Raw genomic sequence first — 19,935 nt, forward strand, 5'->3', positions numbered from 1 at the left:
GCACTTCCTTAGTGTGCATTCTTAATGAAATCAGGGTGAAACTAATGCATTTCATACTTAACAACTACTCATATAATCATTTTTAACGGTCCCCAGAGGGATTCTTCCGTTTATAGCACTCTGTTGTAAGCTGTGGTAAGAATGTGTGAAGCTTAATAAACGAGTGTTGAGTCGAAATGAATACCACTTTCTTTTCATTTTACATTCCCTGATAGCTTTTTGTTATTAAGACTACTGTATTTCGATGCATGTGCACTTCAATGCTAGTCAATTAATATTCTTAATGTACCTTTTATAGTTTAAGGTATATAAGTATAGATTTTCTGTTGCCATAAAATACTGGTTTTGTTTTCACATGTTCAAATTGATATGTATCATTATTTATATTATTTTAATTACTTTAACCAGCTGGTATAAATATGTTTTATTTTTGATGTTGTCATACACATATCATAATTTTTTTTTCTGTATGTCACTGGTAAAAATCCACCAATGAGTCAGTTTGTTAATGCATTTAAATCAGCTGAATAAATGTAAATAAATTTAACCTCAAATGGTTATTTGTGTTTTTTTCCCCCTCCTTGGGCATCTGATGCATTTTAGTGTTTGTATATAAATAAATATAGACCTACCCCCTATTCTCTTTACCACCAAAGTGACAAGAGAACTTTGTCACATCTAATACAGCTTCCATTAGTCTTCATAACACTTGACTTTTTTGAGTATCATCTCATGTGACATCTGCTAATGACAATTGGCAGAATCTTGTGAAAAACGTACATTATCTTCAGAATGCATCGCACACACTCTGTCCCACCACACTGTGGCCGTCACCGCCGAGCTCTTATTGAGCAGAGCATAGAATAGCACAGCATAACCGCTTTCTTTACAGCTATGTGCATGCGAGAAAGATGCAAGATGGAAACCACCAGGCTAAAGCGACTGTGGCACTATTCAGGTTCTCTTTCACACCATGTGACTCAAACTGTGAGCTGTCAGCAGATTATTTTCTCTCACTCTCTCTCTCGCTCTGTCTGACTCTCTTTGTCTTTGCTTCTCTTTCCTCATATTTGTGCAAGGCTTCCTGTCCATGAACGTAACAGGGCATCTTCACCGAGAGTGAGAAAGTAGGGTAGTGTAGAGTAGTGTATATCACTCAGGATTACTCTAGAGTACTTGTTACGATCAAAAAAGAAAAGAAAACATTTACAAATGAAATCTCTGATTTGAACTTTTTTTTTTTTTTTTGCAGAAAGTTTAGTATGATGACAATTTTTATTTTTATTTTAAATTGTAAACATTTCATTTCACTATTTCTTTTCAAAACAAGTTTAGCAGTAAGTTTAGCACTGCACTTTTCCATTCAGTGTGAAATTAGAAGGTGGCCAAAAATGTCAAAATGCACCAGAAAAGTGGGCCATATGAAAGTGGGTCTTCTGAGGCTAAAGTGCGCAATAGCTTTGCAAGAGCAAAAAGCCAAAATTTAAGATGCTATTCACTGATAATCTCTCCCCTATGCAGTTCTCAACCTCATTCATGTTTATGTATATTCAAACATGGCACATCAAACCCAGGTTTAAGTCTATGATGCCATGCTTTTCTTTCTTCTTTTTTGTTTGCATGGAAAAGAACAGCGTGAACATATTACTTAACATCTCCTTTTGTGTTTGATGACTAAATTAAGATATAATTTTACTAGTGTTAGTGTACAAGGTTGGAAAAATATGGGCAAAGGTTGTACTTTTAAGGGCACAACAGCATGATTTTGGGGAAGTACGCTTAAAAAGGCAGCTTTGTACCATATCTACCCCTAAAATGTGCAAATTAGTACCTTGGGGTAATAGTATGTATCCTTAAGGGACTATTATTTACATTCTAGGGTACTGCCTGTGAAGAGTTGTTTTACCGCTAAAGGTACTTTATTTATTTATTTTTCCAGAGAGTGTATTACTATGCATAACATAAGCCACTTCCCTTTCAGGACCAGTGGTTTTGTCAAAAAGATAAATTCATAATCTCTCAACATTGTCTTTCACACTGTAAATGTTTATCTGCATTCCTCTACTTTGCATAATGGCCAGTAAGTAGACACTTGCCTTGGTTGTCCTCCTCATAGTTTTGGTTAGCAGGGTAAATCATTGGTGTAGTATGAAAACTCCTACAGTCTCACATGCACCTTTTTCATCTCTTTTGTGGTGAAAAAAGGTGCTGGGGCCGTGTGAACAAGCCTGCTGTTCGGCCTCCTCTCTTGCTCACTCTCTGTGAGTTTTTCAACTCTGTGTGCACAGAATGAGGAAGTTCACCCTTGTGTTTGTGGCAGCTTCCTTTTTGCAGCTTTCGCCCCTCAAACAGGAAGAGAAAGAAACAGTGAGCCTAGAGCCAGACCGAGCAGGAGCGGCTATCAGTTCTACCAGCGCCATGAAACAAACCGTGACACTCTGAAGGTGGCCTCATGTTGATCTGCTCTTGAAAACTTGCTGGGGACAAAATAACCTGGGTGTCATCATACTGAGGAAGGGAATAGTGTTTGGAAAGGATGTTTTCTCACCAGCCATGGTACCATGGCAATATCACTCGGTCTACAGCAGAGGACCTCCTCTCCAAAGCAGGCAAGGATGGGAGCTTCCTCCTGCGGGACAGCGAATCCATACAGGGAGCTTATGCCCTCTGTGTTCTGTGAGTATTGCTGCTGTTCATCTCTGGTAAAGGGGCACATATGCTGGCACTAATATTTAAGACAAAATTTTGGGATCTTTAAGTGTATTCGAGTAGGTATGCACTGCAGTATAAATTTGCAGTGTGTTGGATGATTTGCATTGAGTCAGTCATAAATGCCTCATATAAAACATGCTCTGTTTTGCAGCATTGGCTATATAACCGTATTTGGGTAAAATATATATAAGCATTATGGTTTTCGAAATCACATATTTTAGAAATGGCTTCCTTCTTCCTACTTTGGGTGTATATTGTCAAATTAGTTACCAGGAAAAAATGTTACTACATAACCTCCTTCCAAAAACTCTATTATTGTTGTTGGTATGAATAAACAAAACAGAGGCCTATTTGCTTGCAAACTGACCACAGTTTCCTTGTATGTGAGTGCAGGTGGGCAAATGTTTCTTTAAATTATGCAATAAAAACAAAAAGAACAAAGTTTGCGTTTATGTCCAGTGTGATTCCTTGTACAGTGAAATTTTAACAAACACTGACTGAGAAGGAAGTTGGCAAGGGGTTTCCCATAATTGCTGCTTTCTTCAAAATGGCCCATTTCACTGTTTATGTTCACTTTGCGATATATATGACATGTTATTCTTGTGTAATTTATGCTGCAGTTATGCAAATTAATGTGTCGACCTTCTCATTCCTTTGCAGCTACCAAAACTGTGTGTATACCTACAGAATATTACCAAATGAGGATAAAAAACTATCAGTCCAGGTAAGAATTCTCCATTTTGTACCTGCAGAAGTTGCTGGCATCTGGTGTTTCATTGGCTTGAAGTGAATTGCTCTGCTTTCATACTCACGCAGACAGGTGTTGCGTGCGCTGCAAGACTATTCTGAGCACTGAGGAACTTCTGCTTGTGACGTCAAGTGTTCGAAAGTTGACAGAACTATGAGTTTAGTTGTTTTAGTGAAAATATAAAGCTTTTATGGTGTCCCTGAAAAGTATCTTGAGACCTTTTAAAGCATAAATCACAATTAAAATAACGCCATTTTTAATCATTGGGTACAAAATAACAAGCCAAGTGGCATCTGCAAATATCTAGAGATTTTCTCAAATCTAACTTCACGTTCACTGCTCAATTGTACACCTGTATGTTCTGACAAAAGGAAAATGTTCACATTTTGTCTCCAATTTGAAAAATATGTTGTTTATTTAATTATTAAATATACTGGTTTGTAATTGGGAAGCTCCGTTTTAAAATGTTTTGCTCAAGGAAAGTGTGTTTCAATAAAATATATATCTAGGTTTTATTGCAATGAAATTCATAACTTTTTATTTGACTTAAATGTTCCGTATTTTTTTATTTTTTTTTTAATTATTTAAATCTTTCTGCAACTCCATTCATTTCCTGGTTGCACTAAAATGGTGGTCAAGCGAAAAAATAATACTATAAAACCACAAAGAGCAAACCGTATACTGCTAGTCACTTGACAAAACACTATGCATCTTTATGACTTGTTGCATAAAACATCTGGCATCCTACAAGCCATTTACTATCATGTGCTTGGTAATGAATGCGTGACCTTGTGACAGTTGGCTCTTCAGCTGCCTAAGACTCCCCGAGACTGTTGTGTGGGCATCTTGTCTGTCAAGCTAGTATCTATTATGTCCACTGCATTAAAGAAAGCATTAGTGACAGTGCAGCTGCAAAACCAATTGGTGGTTTTATTCGAGCTGTTATACTCGTGACATACAAAATAATGAAAGCAAAATGGGTGACCTTTGACTATAATTTGCATTGTTCTCTCTCAGCGATACATTTTATGAAGTAACCTGCACTCAAGGGATGGGGCTAAACTGAAAACTGTAGAGTTGTACAATGCCCTTCAATGTCTTTCTACCACAGTTCTTCCTCTTTCATGCCTGCGTTGCGGCACAGGCTCAGTTTTAATTTATCCATTAGCGTGGGTGTTAAGCAAGCCACAGGGTTCCTCTTGCACCCTGCCTTGAACGGAAAGTTTTTTTAAAAAGTGTCATATTATTGAATTCGATCAATTCAATTTAAATTCACCATTTGTGCTGACCTTTAAACTGTATTATGAGAACGTGGAAGGTTTTCATGCTAAGATTACACTTGTCGCTTGTCGGACATCTTTATATCTTTAACATGTTTAAATAAATAAACAAAACCCTGCTATTTTCCCTAACATTCCTTCCTAGCCAAATATATGACCATGAAGAGACCTTCATTTTACAATTAGAGACTATAAGTTGGATATAATATCAGAGGCATATTGATTGGTTTACGGAAGACAAAGTGTGTACCGTACTATATAAAGGTGCATCTAAAAAAAATAGAGGAAAGAGTTACTTATTTCAGTGTGAAAGTGAAACTTTTATATATTCTAGATTATTTACATGTAAAGTAAAACATTTCAAAGTTTTTGTTGTTGTTGTTGTTTTAATTTTGATGATTAGAGTTTATAGCTCATGAAAGTCAGAAATCCATTATCTCAAAATATTAGAATATTTACATTTAAGTTTCATTAAGGTTATCATCCCTACAGTATAAATTCCAGGTATCTCTTGTTCTTTGAAACCACAATTATGGGGAAGACTGACTTGGCTTGGCAATGGTCCACAAGACAATCATTGACACCCTACACAAAGAGGGTAAGTCACAGAAGGTCATTGCTGAAAGGGGTGGCTGTTTACAGAGTGCTGTATCAAAGCATATTACATGCAAAGTTGACTGGAAGGAAGAAGTTGGGTAGGTAAAGGTGCATAAGCAACAGGAATGACCGCAAGCTTGAAAATACTGTCAAGCAAAGCCGATTCAAACACTTGGGAGATCTTCACAAGGAGTGGCCTTAGAGTCCAAGCTTGCTAGCTTGAAAAAAAAAAACACTTCTGAATTGTTTTACTTTATGTGTAATGACTCTAGAATATATTAAAGTTTCACTTTTTGAAATAAGTTACAAAAAAACAAACAAAAAAACATTCAATTTTTTTTAGTTGCACCTGTATGTGCTGAATTTTGATACTGTGTGGTTTTCCATGACAAATAGCAATCATTAGATCATTGTTTTTGGTATTTGTTGTTACTATGTATTGGATTGCATAAAATTGGGTCAAAACCTTTGATTAGCATCAAGACGGACTGTAAGCCAATTCAGGTGACTAAGAGCTTATACTCCAAAATCCTTTTGAAAACAGTGGCTTATAAAACCTACTTGGTACCAAATGAGCTTTTGCAAGAAATGCAATGTACAGCTTTTCGTTTCTGACAAAGGAAGAGCAACTAATAGAGTCATTGGAAGTGTTACTGAGGGTGTTGTGTATGTTTAAGCAAATAAGGAGTTTGTATATTGTAAAAGGCCATAAATTTGGTATATCTCATTCAGTCTTCAGAATAGCAGATCATTCTTGTTCATCTTGTTGCAGGCATCAGAGGGTGTTCCTATACGGTTCTTCTCTTTGCTGCCAGATCTGGTCGAGGCATATTACAAGGAGAACATGGGTCTGGTCACACATCTTCAGTATGCTGTGCAGAAAGAGGAGGAGCCAGAGGAGGAACCAGGTAAGTGAATCACAATAAGCTTTGATCGTAAGGTTCAAAAATGTAATTTTTTTCACTGCATATTATAGTATTATATTTGTATTAGAAATTACAAATGATATTATTACAGACAGCATTACTTGTGTAACACTTTAAGTCAAAGGTTTGATTAAAGAATGAATTTATGTTTTTTTTTTTTTGTTCATTAATCTTCATAATTTGTTTGACTCCATTGTATGTTTGGATACTATTTCACAGTAAATTCATGCGTTGAATTTAAATGGTTTTATTCAAGGACACTATTTGTTCAAATCTCCATTTCCACAGAGCCAGTTAGTTTGCCGCCTCAGCTGCCACCCAGGAATATCACATGTAATGAATTTAAAGACAGTTATAGTGACTCATCCAGAGGAACCGATAGGGGAACAGAGCTTGCCCGCCCCTCCATCTCAGACACCTACTTCCAGCGTTTGCAGCAAATCGACATAACAAAGTACAATAAGATTTTTACATTATTCAGTGCAATTTCTTGTTAAATACATAATGACTGATTTAGGCTGTTAATTTAGAGTCACTGTAGTGAGTAGCATTGTTCTGGCATGTAAATGATTTTGATGTTTGATATCTAGTCTACCAGAGGACCATCAGAAGTCCATCCAGGAGTATTTCCGCTCTTCTGTGTGTCTGGATGCAGAACAGGTGCAGAATGGCAACCCGACTTTGCCCCACTTTAAAAAGCTTACACAGAGTATCTGCAAAAACCTAAACAGGTAAAAACAGTCTCAAATGTTGCCCTTATAAGTCCATTTCATATTAAGTCAACTTTAATTGACATTTAATTGTTGTTTTTGTAGTGAAATTGCCCGCACACTTCCGAGTCTTGAGGCACTGCAGAAAGTTTTGGATCAACCGCTGTCTCCTGGAGCTGGGAGGCTAAGGAGTCAGGTCAGTAAGAATGAATCAAACCAGGAAGTGTTTTTCCTGATTTCAAATGTCCACCCTCCTGAAGTGACAGTAGATTCTGTAAGTCACTGTGGAAAAATATAACGATTTTACGAGACAAAAACAAACGAAATAATAATAATAATAATTGGAGGCCAGAAAATGCAATTAATCTTATAAAAAATATGACAGTTTTTTTTTGAGTGTGTGTGTGTGTGTGAAACAATAATACTTTTTGTAAGTGATTTTTACTGATTAACACAATTTAAAGTTAAATACAAGATTTCAAAATAAGTTTTATTTGTAGCTAATAAATATTTGAATATTGCATCCAATTTTGAGAGACATTGCTCAATAAACCATTAAGTTACAGACGTTAGAACAAAAACAAAGTATTACAACACTCTGCCATTTCATCTACAGACAAGTAAAGAAATCAATCAATGAGAAAACACAATCAAATATATATATAGTGATTTAGTGATTTTTATTTTATTTTCCACATAAAGTTCTAAAATATATATCTGTTGGTTTTACTTCTTTTTCAGCTTTCTGGAGATGCAAATCAGTCTGTGGCTTTCAAATTGGAGCAACTGACTAAACTTATATATTCAGTAGAAGACAAGGTATCGCTGTTCTTTGTTTATGGATCACAGCAAACATGACAACGTACCTACTGGAAGCTTTATTATAGACTAAAATCACATCTTATTTACAGACCAAGAATGCTGTGTTTGAATCTGTGGGATATGATGCAGGGCACAGAAAGTCACTTATTCCTCCTGTGACATTCGAAGTAAGAAAGTCAATTCAACAATACATATTAATATAAAGTGGCATATTAACTATAAGTTAAGTGTATGCAAGTATATACATGTATATATATATATATATATATATATATATATATATATATATATATATATATATATATATATATATATATATATATATATATATAGTTTAATCATTATGTATTCAAAGTGAAAGTCATAACCTATTACCTCCTTCCTGCTCCTCGTAATGATGTCATAAAGATGAAAGCATGGACGTTTTCACCGCTGCTGCTTTGCTCTCCAAAACCACATGCAAATTAGAAAGAGTCTAGTTTGCCTATGTGCTAGATAAGCAATGACGTTTGGGTTGGTTGCCTCAACACACAGTCATCATAGAGATCCTTTATAACACTGTTTTAGGTACAACAGAAATGCTGCACTTCATTTTGCTAATGTGTTTTTATTGCCCTTTTCTGTGCTAACAGGTAAAATGCGACTCCCTTGGTATTTCAAACAAAATGTACCTCAAAGTAGATGTGGAAGGTGGGAAGGTTTACTTCAAGAAGTCCAAAGATGGACCTGAGGACAAATATTTTGTGCACAATAAAAGTATGTTGAACCATTTCATCCCTAATACAACCTCACATAATTGAATTTATTGACAATGTTTCAATATTATTGAGTCAGCACGGCTTTATTGCTAAATAAACCTTGATAGGAAGTCTGGGTCCTCATCCTGAAGGGCTGCGATAATGTGCATTATTTTACCTTATTTTATCATGCAAGACAAAAGAAATCACAAAGAAACAATGGTTTCAAGAGACACAACTGTCACATATAAAGCTTAATGATGGTCATTGGTCATTATGCAAAATCTGTGATGAACCAATCAGAATCTAATATTCCTGAGAGCTGTGTAACCAAAACATATTAACCAATAATTAATGGAAATGTGAATTCTTAATTTCAGTCTTGCAGTTGGTGAAGTCACAGAAGATGCACAACAGACTAGCTCTGGTGGTAGAGACAGAGAAGGAAAAAACTCAGCGCAAAGACTTTGTCTTTGATGATACAAAGGTAAACTGCTAATGTTACTCTAGTGATGAAAAGCTTTCAGATGGAAGTTTTCTAGGCAGCCACAAAAATGAACAATGTGAGACAAAATATACTGTTTCCATATTTTTTACGGGTTTATAATGTGACCTTTGCTTGTAACTGTGTATCTCCAAACACATTTTTTTAGAAAAGAGAAGGCTTCTGCCAGCTTCTACAGCAGATGAAGAACAAGCACTCCGGAAAACCTGAGCCGGATATGATCACCATTTTTGTTGGCACCTGGAACATGGGTAAGATACATTTAGCCTACCTATAAAATTAGTCAAAGTCCTCAATTCAGACTATTTTTGGAGCTGAAGCACAAGATAAAAGTGCTGTAACACGTTTTTTTTTTTCTTTTCTCACTAGCCTACCCTTGTGAAAAATAACACCATATTTTTAAATAGAGTATTTTTTACGGAAATAATATACTTTAAAAGAGTCCAGTTAAATGCTAAATAAATTTAATGTTTTTAGACATTTAGTGGCATGTTATGTACAAATAAATAAAATGTATTCAAGTTTAAACAACTGCTTTTTTGACCCATATTTTGACCAACTTAAATTGACTTTGAAATATAAGTGTAATATTAAATTTACTGAAATGCATGTAAACTAAAATACACATTAATTGTGTTCATTTCTATGTTATGTTATATATTATTTACATGACAAGTTGCAAGCTAGAACATTTAAAATATATTAATGTAATTAAAACCATAAATGTAATTAACACACTAAATGTGCCAAAATATTATCATTATTATTATTTAAAATATACTTTAAAATACAACATTTAATTTGACATTTTTACAAAACAGTCATGTAAGTGCACTCTGTTAAGTACACTTAAAGGCAGGGTAAGCGATTTCTGGTTGCCAATGCTGACATTTGAAATCACCAAAACAAACACGCCCCTAACACGAAAGGTCATGGTCTACACTGTATGCTGCGTGGTACGACACAACAAATCCCTGACAGAAAACTGCTGCTGACGCATTCTTTTTTTGACATATTGACACAAATTTCAAATTATTTTCAACAGTCGTTTTGTGTTCTAGATAGTCTTTAGCTGTTGCAGTGCGTCGCACATCTGATTTTAACACGTTGTTACTCACATACTGGGAAGAAACAAAGCAACCTCAGTCTCCGATCATAGGCCTTCCGCTCCTTGAGTTCTCTCTAATGACATTTACACGGTCCTACTTCTTGCCTTAAGCCTTCTTTTGTTCTGTAGATGTTTTCCTCTTTTGTTTTTTATCTTTCTGTTGCTCGTCTCAGATAATTTCCGTCCTGTAGACTGAACGCTCTCTCTCCGTCATCATGAGTAGACACGCCCCTTTCTGCTGATTGGCTACAATTTTGTTTTCCTATTCAGCCCGATTCAGTTTTTCAAACCATTTAATAAATAATGGCTTAACCTTCCTTTAAGTGGCCTTTTATTTTATTACTACTATATTATCTGCATAGTTTTTTATTTATTTATTTATTTATTATATATCCTTTTAAAACCTAAAGTACACTATTGATAAAGAGTAGGCCTTGTATAATATGCTTCTTCCCCTTATTTTTAAGTTCTGACATTTGTATGGTTTAAAATATGAAGTTAACAGTAACTGGAGATGTGAAGTGTTACTGTAAATTTAAGTGAAGTGAATTGTCCATCTAGGAAATGCGAATCCCCCAGCGAACATCACTTCCTGGTTCCAGTCTAAGGGTCAGGGAAAAACCCACGATGACACAGCCAGTCAAATCCCACATGATATCTATGTGATCGGGACACAGGAGGACCCGCTGGGAGAGAAGGACTGGATAGAGACAGTTAGGGGAGCCCTAAGAGATATAACCAACATTAGCTTCAAACAAGTAAGTCACACAAAACCCAACATGAAGGCTTTCACGTGCCTTATGTTGTTTGCATATTATGCTAGATCCTTCTTTTTTCTCAGTGGAGAATTGCCATGCAGTGAATATCTATTTGATGTGAATATGTTGAATGACGTAGCATGTAATCCATATGATGACAGCTGTGTGTTTGGTTTTTAACAGATAGCTACTCAGACACTGTGGAGTATAAGGATTTTGGTTCTGGCCAAGCCGGAACACGAGAACCGCTTCTCTCACGTCTTCTCTGACAGTGTTAAGACTGGCATAGCTAACGCTCTGGGTTTGTTTAAAGTTTCTTTTCCATTAACGTACTGCTCTTCCTTGTACAGAAAAAGCTGATTGTGTGTGTGTGTGTGTTTGTTTATAGGAAATAAAGGAGCAGTGGGGGTGTCTTTTATGTTTAATAGAACCTCCTTTGGGTTTGTCAACAGTCACCTGACCTCAGGAAGTGAAAAGAAGCTGAGGTAAGTCACAACTCAAAAACCTGTTTGTGTGACAAATGAGACGCTGACATATAATACACAAGGAAAAGAAATAATTATGAACTTATGACTGTAACCTTTCCAGACGAAACCAGAACTATGTTAGTATTCTGCGTTTTCTGAATCTGGGTGATAAGAAAGTGAATCCTTTTGACATCACACATCGCTTCACACACCTCTTCTGGCTGGGGGATCTGAATTATAGGGTTGACTTACCATCTCAGGTAGGTTCAAACGAATGCGCATCAGCGTCTTCTCAAGCAAATTGCATGTTATAAATAATTTGCATGTTTTATTCATTGTAAATATACTTGAGCATGTTGCATGTTTTAAATATTTTGCATGTTTTTTTCTCTTCCTGTTAATTAATAAACTCAAACGTTGCATTTGTTTTTCTTTTTGTATATATCAAAGAATATATATATATATAAACATAGTATTTAAAGCTGCGGTAGGTAACTTTTGACGCTCTAGCGGTTAAAGGTGCTGTAGGGAACTTTTGTAAAAAAATATTTTTTACATATTTATTAAACCTGTCATTATGTCCTGACAGTAGAATATGAGACAGATAATCTGTCTAAAAAATCAAGCTCCTCTGGCTCCTCCCAGTGGTCCTATTGCCATTTGCAGAAACTCCATCGCTCCCAGTAAAAAATAACCAATCAGTATATAATGTATATAATAAGCGAGTACACCATGAATCCATTTTCCAAACCGTGTTTTTGGCTTGTCCTGAATCACTAGGGTGCACCTATAATAAGTGTTTATATTCGGACTATTTTAGATTGCTTCGGGGGTACCGCGGTGGAGTAACCCAGTACCTTTGTGATTCTTCATAGACATAAACAGAGAGAAGTAGTTCCGGCTACGATGTTCTTCCACAAGACGCAAGCAGTTCTGTTTATTAACCGCTAGAGCGTCAAAAGTTCCCTACCGCAGCTTTAATAAACACTACTGGTACTGGGTTACTCCGCCGCGGTGCCCCCGAAGCAATCTAAAATAGTCCGAATATAAACAATTATTATAGGTGTACCCTAGTGATTCAGGACAAGCCAAAAACACGGTTTGGAAAATGGATTCATGGTGTACTCGCTTATTATATACATTTTTCTACATTTTGAACACAAACAAATTACAGACCGCAGCTCTGATTGGTTGTTTTCTTACCGGGAGCGGTCAGTAACTGCAAATGGCAATAGGACCACTGGGAGGAGCCAGAGGAGCTTGATTTTTTTCACAGATTATCTGTCTCATATTCTACTGTCAGGACATAATGACAGGTTTAACAAATATGTAAAAAATATATATTTACAAAAGTTACCTACTGCAGCTTTAATGCCTGTCAAATGCAAACACAAGACAAATGATCGGCTTATAAAATAAACTGCTTTTCTGTTTTGAATCAGATACTACTAATAAGCCTCTGCAGAGGAAATTTTACAACATGTTTTATCACAAAAGTAATACATGCTATAAAACAAATGGCTAGATATCAAGTTGACATGTCCTGCAGTGTTTACTGTTTCTTTTATAATTATTATATTTGCTTATATTATGAGCTTATATAAATTGAAAGACTACATGGAATACTTGTACTTTTACAAATTCGTTTTTCGCCCCACAAGTCCATTTAAAAATGCCTAGTGGAGATATTTTTACATTTTAACTTCTAAATGAATTTCCACTGAAATTTTAAATCATATGAACAAGTGCATAGAGGTTAAAGAAGAGAAAGCAGTCCAACAAAAATAGGCAAATCCCTGCAATAGCTTGCAAATCATTTTTAAACGTTATACCTCAGCTACCCACATTATGATACTTTGAGGCATAAGCTGCCTTTGTGGTTTAGAGAGCGTAGCTGTATTCAGAGCAGCCAGTTCCTCTATTAAGAACAGAGCTGTCACGTACAGCAGCTCCTGACATCAACTGACAGGAAAAGACAGAACCTTTGCATAGTTGTTTGTTTTTTTGCAGGAAGCTGAGAACATTGTAATGAAGATCAAACAGCAGCAGTATCAGGAACTCCTGGCCAGAGATCAGCTGAACATAGAGAGAGAAGAAGAGAAGGTCTTCTTAGACTACGGTGAGAGCACTTGTGGATGATCTTAACCTGTTCCTTATCATTTCCCAGCTTTTGAAGTTTAGGAACACATGCTGTAAACTGGTGGTTTGCTAACTGTAAGCCAAATAATTATTTTATTTCTTAGATTGTATTATCCTTCTTGCCTTTCCAGTGGAGCTAAGCACACTTCCTAAGATCAAACCACTATAAAGGGAACTATCTACCAAAAATTTGAAAGAACGTACACTAGATTGGGGTCGGTAAAATGTTTTTGAATGAAGTCATTTATGCACATAAAGCATTTATTTAATAAAAATACAGTAAAAACGTTTAGAAATATTTAGAAATAGCATTACAATTCAAAACAGCTGTTCCCTATTTGAATATATTTTAAAATTTAATTTATTCCTGTGATGTTAAAGGTGGATTTTCAGCAGCCATTACTCAAGATCCTTCATACATTATTCTAATATGCTGATTCAGTGCAAGAAGTATTTATTGGTATTATCTGTTTATGAAACAGTTGCCTTGTGGGCAGTGTGCTGACATACAGTGCCTATGTGCTACGGGCGTCCCGTGAGCGAATGATGACCTTTACTGTTCCTGCCCCCTCCCCCCACTTCACTTCCTGTCCTGTTATAATTAAGGCAAAAATGGCAAAAACAAACAAGTTATCTTAAAAAAAAAAAAAACATTTGTGCTGCTTAGTTTGTTTGTGGAAATGGTCATTCTTTTCACAATTATTTTATAGAAAGTTCAAAAGAACTGGAATCCTATTATGACATTAAACATCTTTTGACCCATTTTATGCATCCTTGCTGAATAAAAACATTAATTTCTTTATAAAAAAAATATCCTACTGATGGCACAGTCGCACTTTGGGTGTCCCGAGTTCGAATCTCACCTCTTGGACCTTCCCTGACCCCATCCCCCTCTCTCACTCACAGTCGCTTTGTCATATCTAAACTGTCCTATCACTATGCTCAAAAATATCCTACTGACCCCACATTTTTAAACTACAGAGTAGAAATATGGGTATTTATGGTATATATGCCACAAAGGCACATTATGCCACATTTTATGTAGATTGTAGCTTTATGTTTGTATGCCATTGCACTTCTTCTCTTTTAAAAACTCTCAGCATTCATTTTTGACTTCCCTCATTTTTCCATTCCGCATGTTTTTGTAGTCAAGACCCCATGCCATCATTTTTAACCCTTGTTTTGTATTTTACAGTGGAGGAGGAGATCACATTTGCCCCCACTTATCGTTTTGAGAGAGACACACGGGAGAGATACGCCTACACTAAAGCTAAAGCCACGGGGGTACAGTGTGAAAGCCATAATCCATGTCAATAACCTTTTTAATTTAGTGATGAGAAATGTTCTTTACATTTATATTTGATCTCAAAAACAGACAAAATACAACTTGCCTTCATGGTGTGATCGTGTGCTTCGCAAGTCCTACCCTATAGTGCATGTGGTTTGCAACTCATATGGTTAGTTCATTTAGAATAAAATGCAAATTCCGGTAAAATATAAACGCAGTTAAAACATCATTACATTAACCAAAATTACTCTTTGACATTTCAGGCTGCACTAATGACATCATGACAAGTGACCATTCCCCTGTATTTGCCACATTTGACGTTGGTGTGACTTCTCAGTTTGTCTCAAAAAATGGTATGATCATTAAAATATTTCAGTCCTTCATTTCGTTATAAAGCTGCTCCATCCAGCCAGCTGTCTTGTGCTGTTATATTGTTTTTGCTCTTTACAGATCTCTCAAAGGATGCTCAGGGTGCTATAAAAATCATGAACTGCGTGGCCGTTCTTTTGACTAAATCAAAGACCAAGTTCTTCATTGAGTATCACTCAAGCTGCTTGGAGAGTGAGGAACTATAGCCATTACACTTTCAATTACTTTATCATAAATTAACACAAATCATTTGAACCCCCCACTTTGTTTTTGTTTTTTGTGGGAACAAATAAGCTACAGTAATCAGCGACGTTTAAATACTTCCAATTCATTTTCTAGAATTTGTAAAGAGTCCTGAAGGAGAAAACCAAGAGAACACAGAGGGGTCGATAAAAGTACGATTTAGCGGACAAGTTGAGGTAAACACCTTATTTGGTAAAACATTATAGATGTAAAGCTCAGCCACCATGTTTATATTATCTTTAAAATTGCTTTGCAGCTCACGCCCATCATCGCAGACCCAGAATACCTTCTTGATCAGCACATTCTCATCTGCATTAAATCTACAGACTGTGATGAGTCGTATGGTATGTTTAGTTTATATGCTTGTGAATTCATATGCTTGTCATTTGAGCTGGCTAGTAGCTCTCATTATTGCTCACTGACCACTTTGCAAACACATCATTTTCTGAATATGGTTCATATCCTGTTAAAAATAGTGATGAGTAGTCAAGGTTAAGACTATAACAGAAATCAACTGTTGTTGTTGACTCTGTTACTGTGTCCAAAATCACTCACTTGTTCACTCGTTCTCTAATCTGCACAAGGCAATTGAGTGCACTAGGCAGTAGGAGTGGAAAAAATTAAGCGAAGCATTTCACACTGACATATTACACTGTTCACTAGAAGACTGGAGCTGATACTATTTTAATAGACTTTAATAAACGTAATTTATTCTTGTGGTGCAAAGCTGAATTTTCAGCATCCTAACTCCAGTCTTCCATGTCACATGATCCTTCAGAAGTCGTTCTAATATGCTGATTTATTATCAATATAGATTTTTGGGATCAAGAGATATTCTCTTTAGGATTCTGTGATAATAAAAAAAAGAAAGAAAGAACAGCATTTATTTATGAAATAAATAATTTGTAGTAATATACACTAAATAATTGTTTAAAATAATAATAATAATAATAATAATGATGATAAGGAAGTATATTGTGAGAAAATATTTCTATTTTGAATAAATGCTGTTCTTTTTTAAAACTTTTTTATTAATTAGAATCAAAGAAAAAAGTATCGCAGGTTCCAAAAAAGAAAAAAAAAAAAAAAAAAAAAAATCAGCATATTGTTAATAAATCAGAATTTTTCTGAAGGATAATGTGACACTGAAGACTGGAGTAATGGATAATGAAAAGACAGCTTTGATCACATGAATAAATTACAATTTACTGTGTAGAAAATAGAAAAACACTTATTTTGTAATAATATTTCACAATATTACAGTTTTTTCTGTATTTTTGATGATTGAGTATTCCGAATATAAGCTGTTAACATGACTCAAAATTCTGATTAATACAGTCATATGCCATTTGTCACATTCAGATTTCAAAAAAACTTAATCTGCTCATTGCATGTGTGTAAATGATGCTTACATAATTTGCAGTAAGACAATATTAAATTAAAAAACAAAAAATTACATTTATGCATTTAGCAGACGCTTTTATCCAAAGCGACTTACAGTGCATTCAGGCTATATTCTTCTCATAAGTATTGGAATATGCCTATGCATGTTAACGATCACGTTGTGACCTGTCTGTAGGTGAGGGTTGTGTGGCTCTGCGTTCGGCTGAAAACTCCTACACTGAGTTCACTATCAAACTCACACATCACGGTGAGCGCACAGGTCTGCTAACAGGTGGCATTCAACTTCCCAAATCTGATGGAAAACAGACAGAGAAGCTGTATGGTGAGTGCACAGTTTGTTTCTTCTATTCTTAATTGTGCTATAAGGCTTTCCTCCCCAAGTGTCGAGGCTGTGTTCCTTTCCTCAAGATTATGTTTCTTTATTCCAGATTTCATCAAAGTCGGAGATGACCCAGGAGCTGGTAAAGGCAAATCAGGAGAGAATACCAAAATGTAAAATATATTTGTATATAATAAAAACTTTTTTTCACTTTGACATTCTTCACAAAGCTTAAATTTGATTATTCTTGTAGAAACAACAAACTCTGACATTCTTTGATAGGTCTTCTGATATTAGTAACCCCAGTTATATGGGCTACAAGAGCAATAACCAGGCAGACAGGAGCCCCGGCAACATTATGTCCCCAAGAACAGTGGCATCCACAAAAGACATGACGCATGGCAGTCTCTCCCCAAAAAAGAGTACACCCAGCCCAACTACAAAGACATCAACCCCTATGTAAGTATTCACCTCACGGTGTCATTTTCTTTCAGTTATTTTTAGCAGTAAAAAACAGCTTGATATTTGCAAACTAGTATATCTCATCATATTATTTGGATGTCTTGTCATAATTGTAAACACACTGGTTTTGCCGTGGTTACTCTTAGATATTTACCTACAGTATAGTGGCTAATGATTTGGAAATCTCACATTCACAGAAAACTTGGATATATAGACATATATATATATATATTTTTATCTCCTTTAACTCATCATTATGTCCTTTATGTCATCTGACAAATGTTTTTGATTTAGACAAATATAGCAAAGGTTATTCCTTGCCATTATGTAGCAGTCACTTAAAGTTAATAATTAAAAGCGCTTAGTTTAATAACACTGTAACATAATACACAAAACTAATAACACAAATTTAAAAATGAATTATTTTTCATATTGTATATTATAATGTTGTCATGCCTAAATTCATTTAGGATAGCATTCAAATAAATATATTTTAGTTTTTAGTCCTTTGTTTTGAATTTTACAGTAAAAATAGTATAGAATTTTCATATCTGTCTTTAATTTGTTGTCAGCCTTGACAGAAAAAGCCACAATTTTAATAATGCATCTCTCTTTTTTTATACATACAATTTTCTGTCCGTTTGAATTCTAAAATGTTGATCTGTTACTTATACCAATTAAAATATAATTTTTTGATGAGTGCTTTAAGAAGAGCTTTTAAGAAGAGCTGACAGTTTGCATCATTCAAAGGGATTATAGATTGATCTTCTCTGTGGTTATTTTTGGTTTTAGACCTGAGGATGGGCAGCCTCCAGAGATGTTTGACAATCCCCTTTATGGCTCAATGAGTTCATCACGAGGAAGTAAGGACCATCTCCCTCCTCCAGATGCTCACTTCTCCTTTCCCAAAACAGACCTGGATGCTGACCGTCAGCACCCTGTTCCAACCCCTCGCTTCCGCTCTTTCACCTGTTCAGAAACCAAACCCCCGTCAGCATCAGCCACAAACCCCGTCAGCAGTAGTCTGCAGCCCCAGAACATCACCAAGAAGCCAGTGGTGCCTTCTCGCTCTGAAGGGGGCACGACTGGGCCTAATAGACCTCCGGTGCCTATAAAGTCTCGCCCTGGTCAGCCACAAGAGCCTCAACCAAAGCCCAGAGACTACAGAGACAGCTCTGAGCTTCCATCCAAGCTACGGCAGCAAACCAGACAAGGCCAGCCCAAAGACGGTATGATAACCACAGTATATGCGCCACATTACTTCTTTGTGAAAAACAGTAGATCAGGGGTCTCGAAACTCATCTAGGTCATAGCTAGGGTTGTGTGTAAACCGCTCTATTGATTATAATGCTTTGAAATCATGTACATTTGTGAAATTTGCCTTGATATGAAGTATTTATTTAAATACCTTTCTCTTCTCATTCATTTGCAATGTCTGTCGTCAGGGCATCATGAGACACAACAGCCACAACTGAAGATGGGTCGGCCATTAAAATGAGTTCCTACTGATGTGTCGTGGCAGGAGAGCTGTCAGCGCTGGCGTGAGCTTCACATCTGATACTTGAGACTCTGTAGTACTGGGCGAAAGACATAAGCTTCTTTATCTCTGAGTACTGAAATGAATAAATGTATAAACAATGGCAAGACAAAAATCTTAGATATTAATTTTAAATTGATGAATGTTTTACAGGTTGAATGTCACTGAATATATAGTCATACATAGAGAAATTATTTCTATCAGCCTCTGTTTAAACATTGCATGTTGCTTTAAAAAAATTATTAAAGAGAGAAGAGTGAACGGTTGTAATCGTATAATAAAACCAAGTGTTGTACAGTCATTGATTTCTTTATTTGTTGATCTGTTAAAAATTCCCTTTAGTTTATCGGTCAGCTTTACCATAGGCCACAAATAGTTGCTTTTACAAATCCAAGCAGTGTATCACTTTTCAGAATGACACATTTTCCATTTTTCCCTCTTTCCATCGTGTTCACAGCATACGGCACTGCAGAGCTTATATTGTAAATAACAAGGAACCAGTCTTGCTTCTCCGATTCAAATTAGGACAATATACCATGTCACCTATATCACCAAATAAATAATAAAAAAGGACTAGTGCTGAAGAAAAAAGAACTGCATGACTATATTGAAAGGCTGCTCTAAGAAGGCGAAAGTTAACAATAATTTTGCCCGTGCTTTTTTATTATTTGTCTCCATCTGCTGGTGAAAGGGTGAATCACCAGAGATTCTGCTTTTAAAGGAGGGCCTATAGGACAAAAGTATGTAAGTTTGCTAGTAAAGGCGTGTGGACACCGTGAAAGTTCATTTTCTGGCATCCTTTAA

At 35.8% G+C, this 19,935-nt stretch overlaps 1 protein-coding gene across 2 annotated transcripts; it reads left to right on the top strand.

Moving 5' to 3' along the window:
* Positions 1 to 2,339: 2,339 nt before the first annotated feature.
* Positions 2,340 to 19,432, top strand: LOC113099025 (phosphatidylinositol 3,4,5-trisphosphate 5-phosphatase 1-like). Of its 2 annotated transcripts, XM_026264084.1 has the most exons (28): positions 2,340 to 2,676; positions 3,373 to 3,436; positions 6,110 to 6,245; positions 6,552 to 6,717; positions 6,854 to 6,994; positions 7,079 to 7,169; positions 7,715 to 7,792; positions 7,885 to 7,962; positions 8,428 to 8,551; positions 8,913 to 9,019; positions 9,186 to 9,288; positions 10,707 to 10,903; positions 11,087 to 11,204; positions 11,292 to 11,388; positions 11,492 to 11,630; positions 13,381 to 13,489; positions 14,705 to 14,793; positions 14,885 to 14,966; positions 15,061 to 15,150; positions 15,248 to 15,358; positions 15,506 to 15,585; positions 15,666 to 15,753; positions 16,989 to 17,135; positions 17,242 to 17,305; positions 17,415 to 17,591; positions 18,387 to 18,457; positions 18,572 to 18,823; positions 19,040 to 19,432. In XM_026264084.1, the coding sequence occupies exons 1-28, from the start codon at positions 2,537 to 2,539 to the stop codon at positions 19,090 to 19,092; spliced, it is 3,192 nt and encodes a 1,063-aa protein (XP_026119869.1). In that variant the 5' UTR covers positions 2,340 to 2,536; the 3' UTR covers positions 19,093 to 19,432. The 2 variants fall into 2 exon arrangements, with proteins under 2 accessions (XP_026119869.1, XP_026119862.1); XM_026264077.1 differs by having other exon boundaries at positions 2,342 to 2,676; positions 18,387 to 18,823.
* Positions 19,433 to 19,935: the final 503 nt, after the last annotated feature.

This window comes from Carassius auratus, chromosome 6 (assembly GCF_003368295.1).
Source record: "Carassius auratus strain Wakin chromosome 6, ASM336829v1, whole genome shotgun sequence".
In the NCBI taxonomy this organism is placed as follows: Eukaryota; Metazoa; Chordata; class Actinopteri; order Cypriniformes; family Cyprinidae; genus Carassius; species Carassius auratus.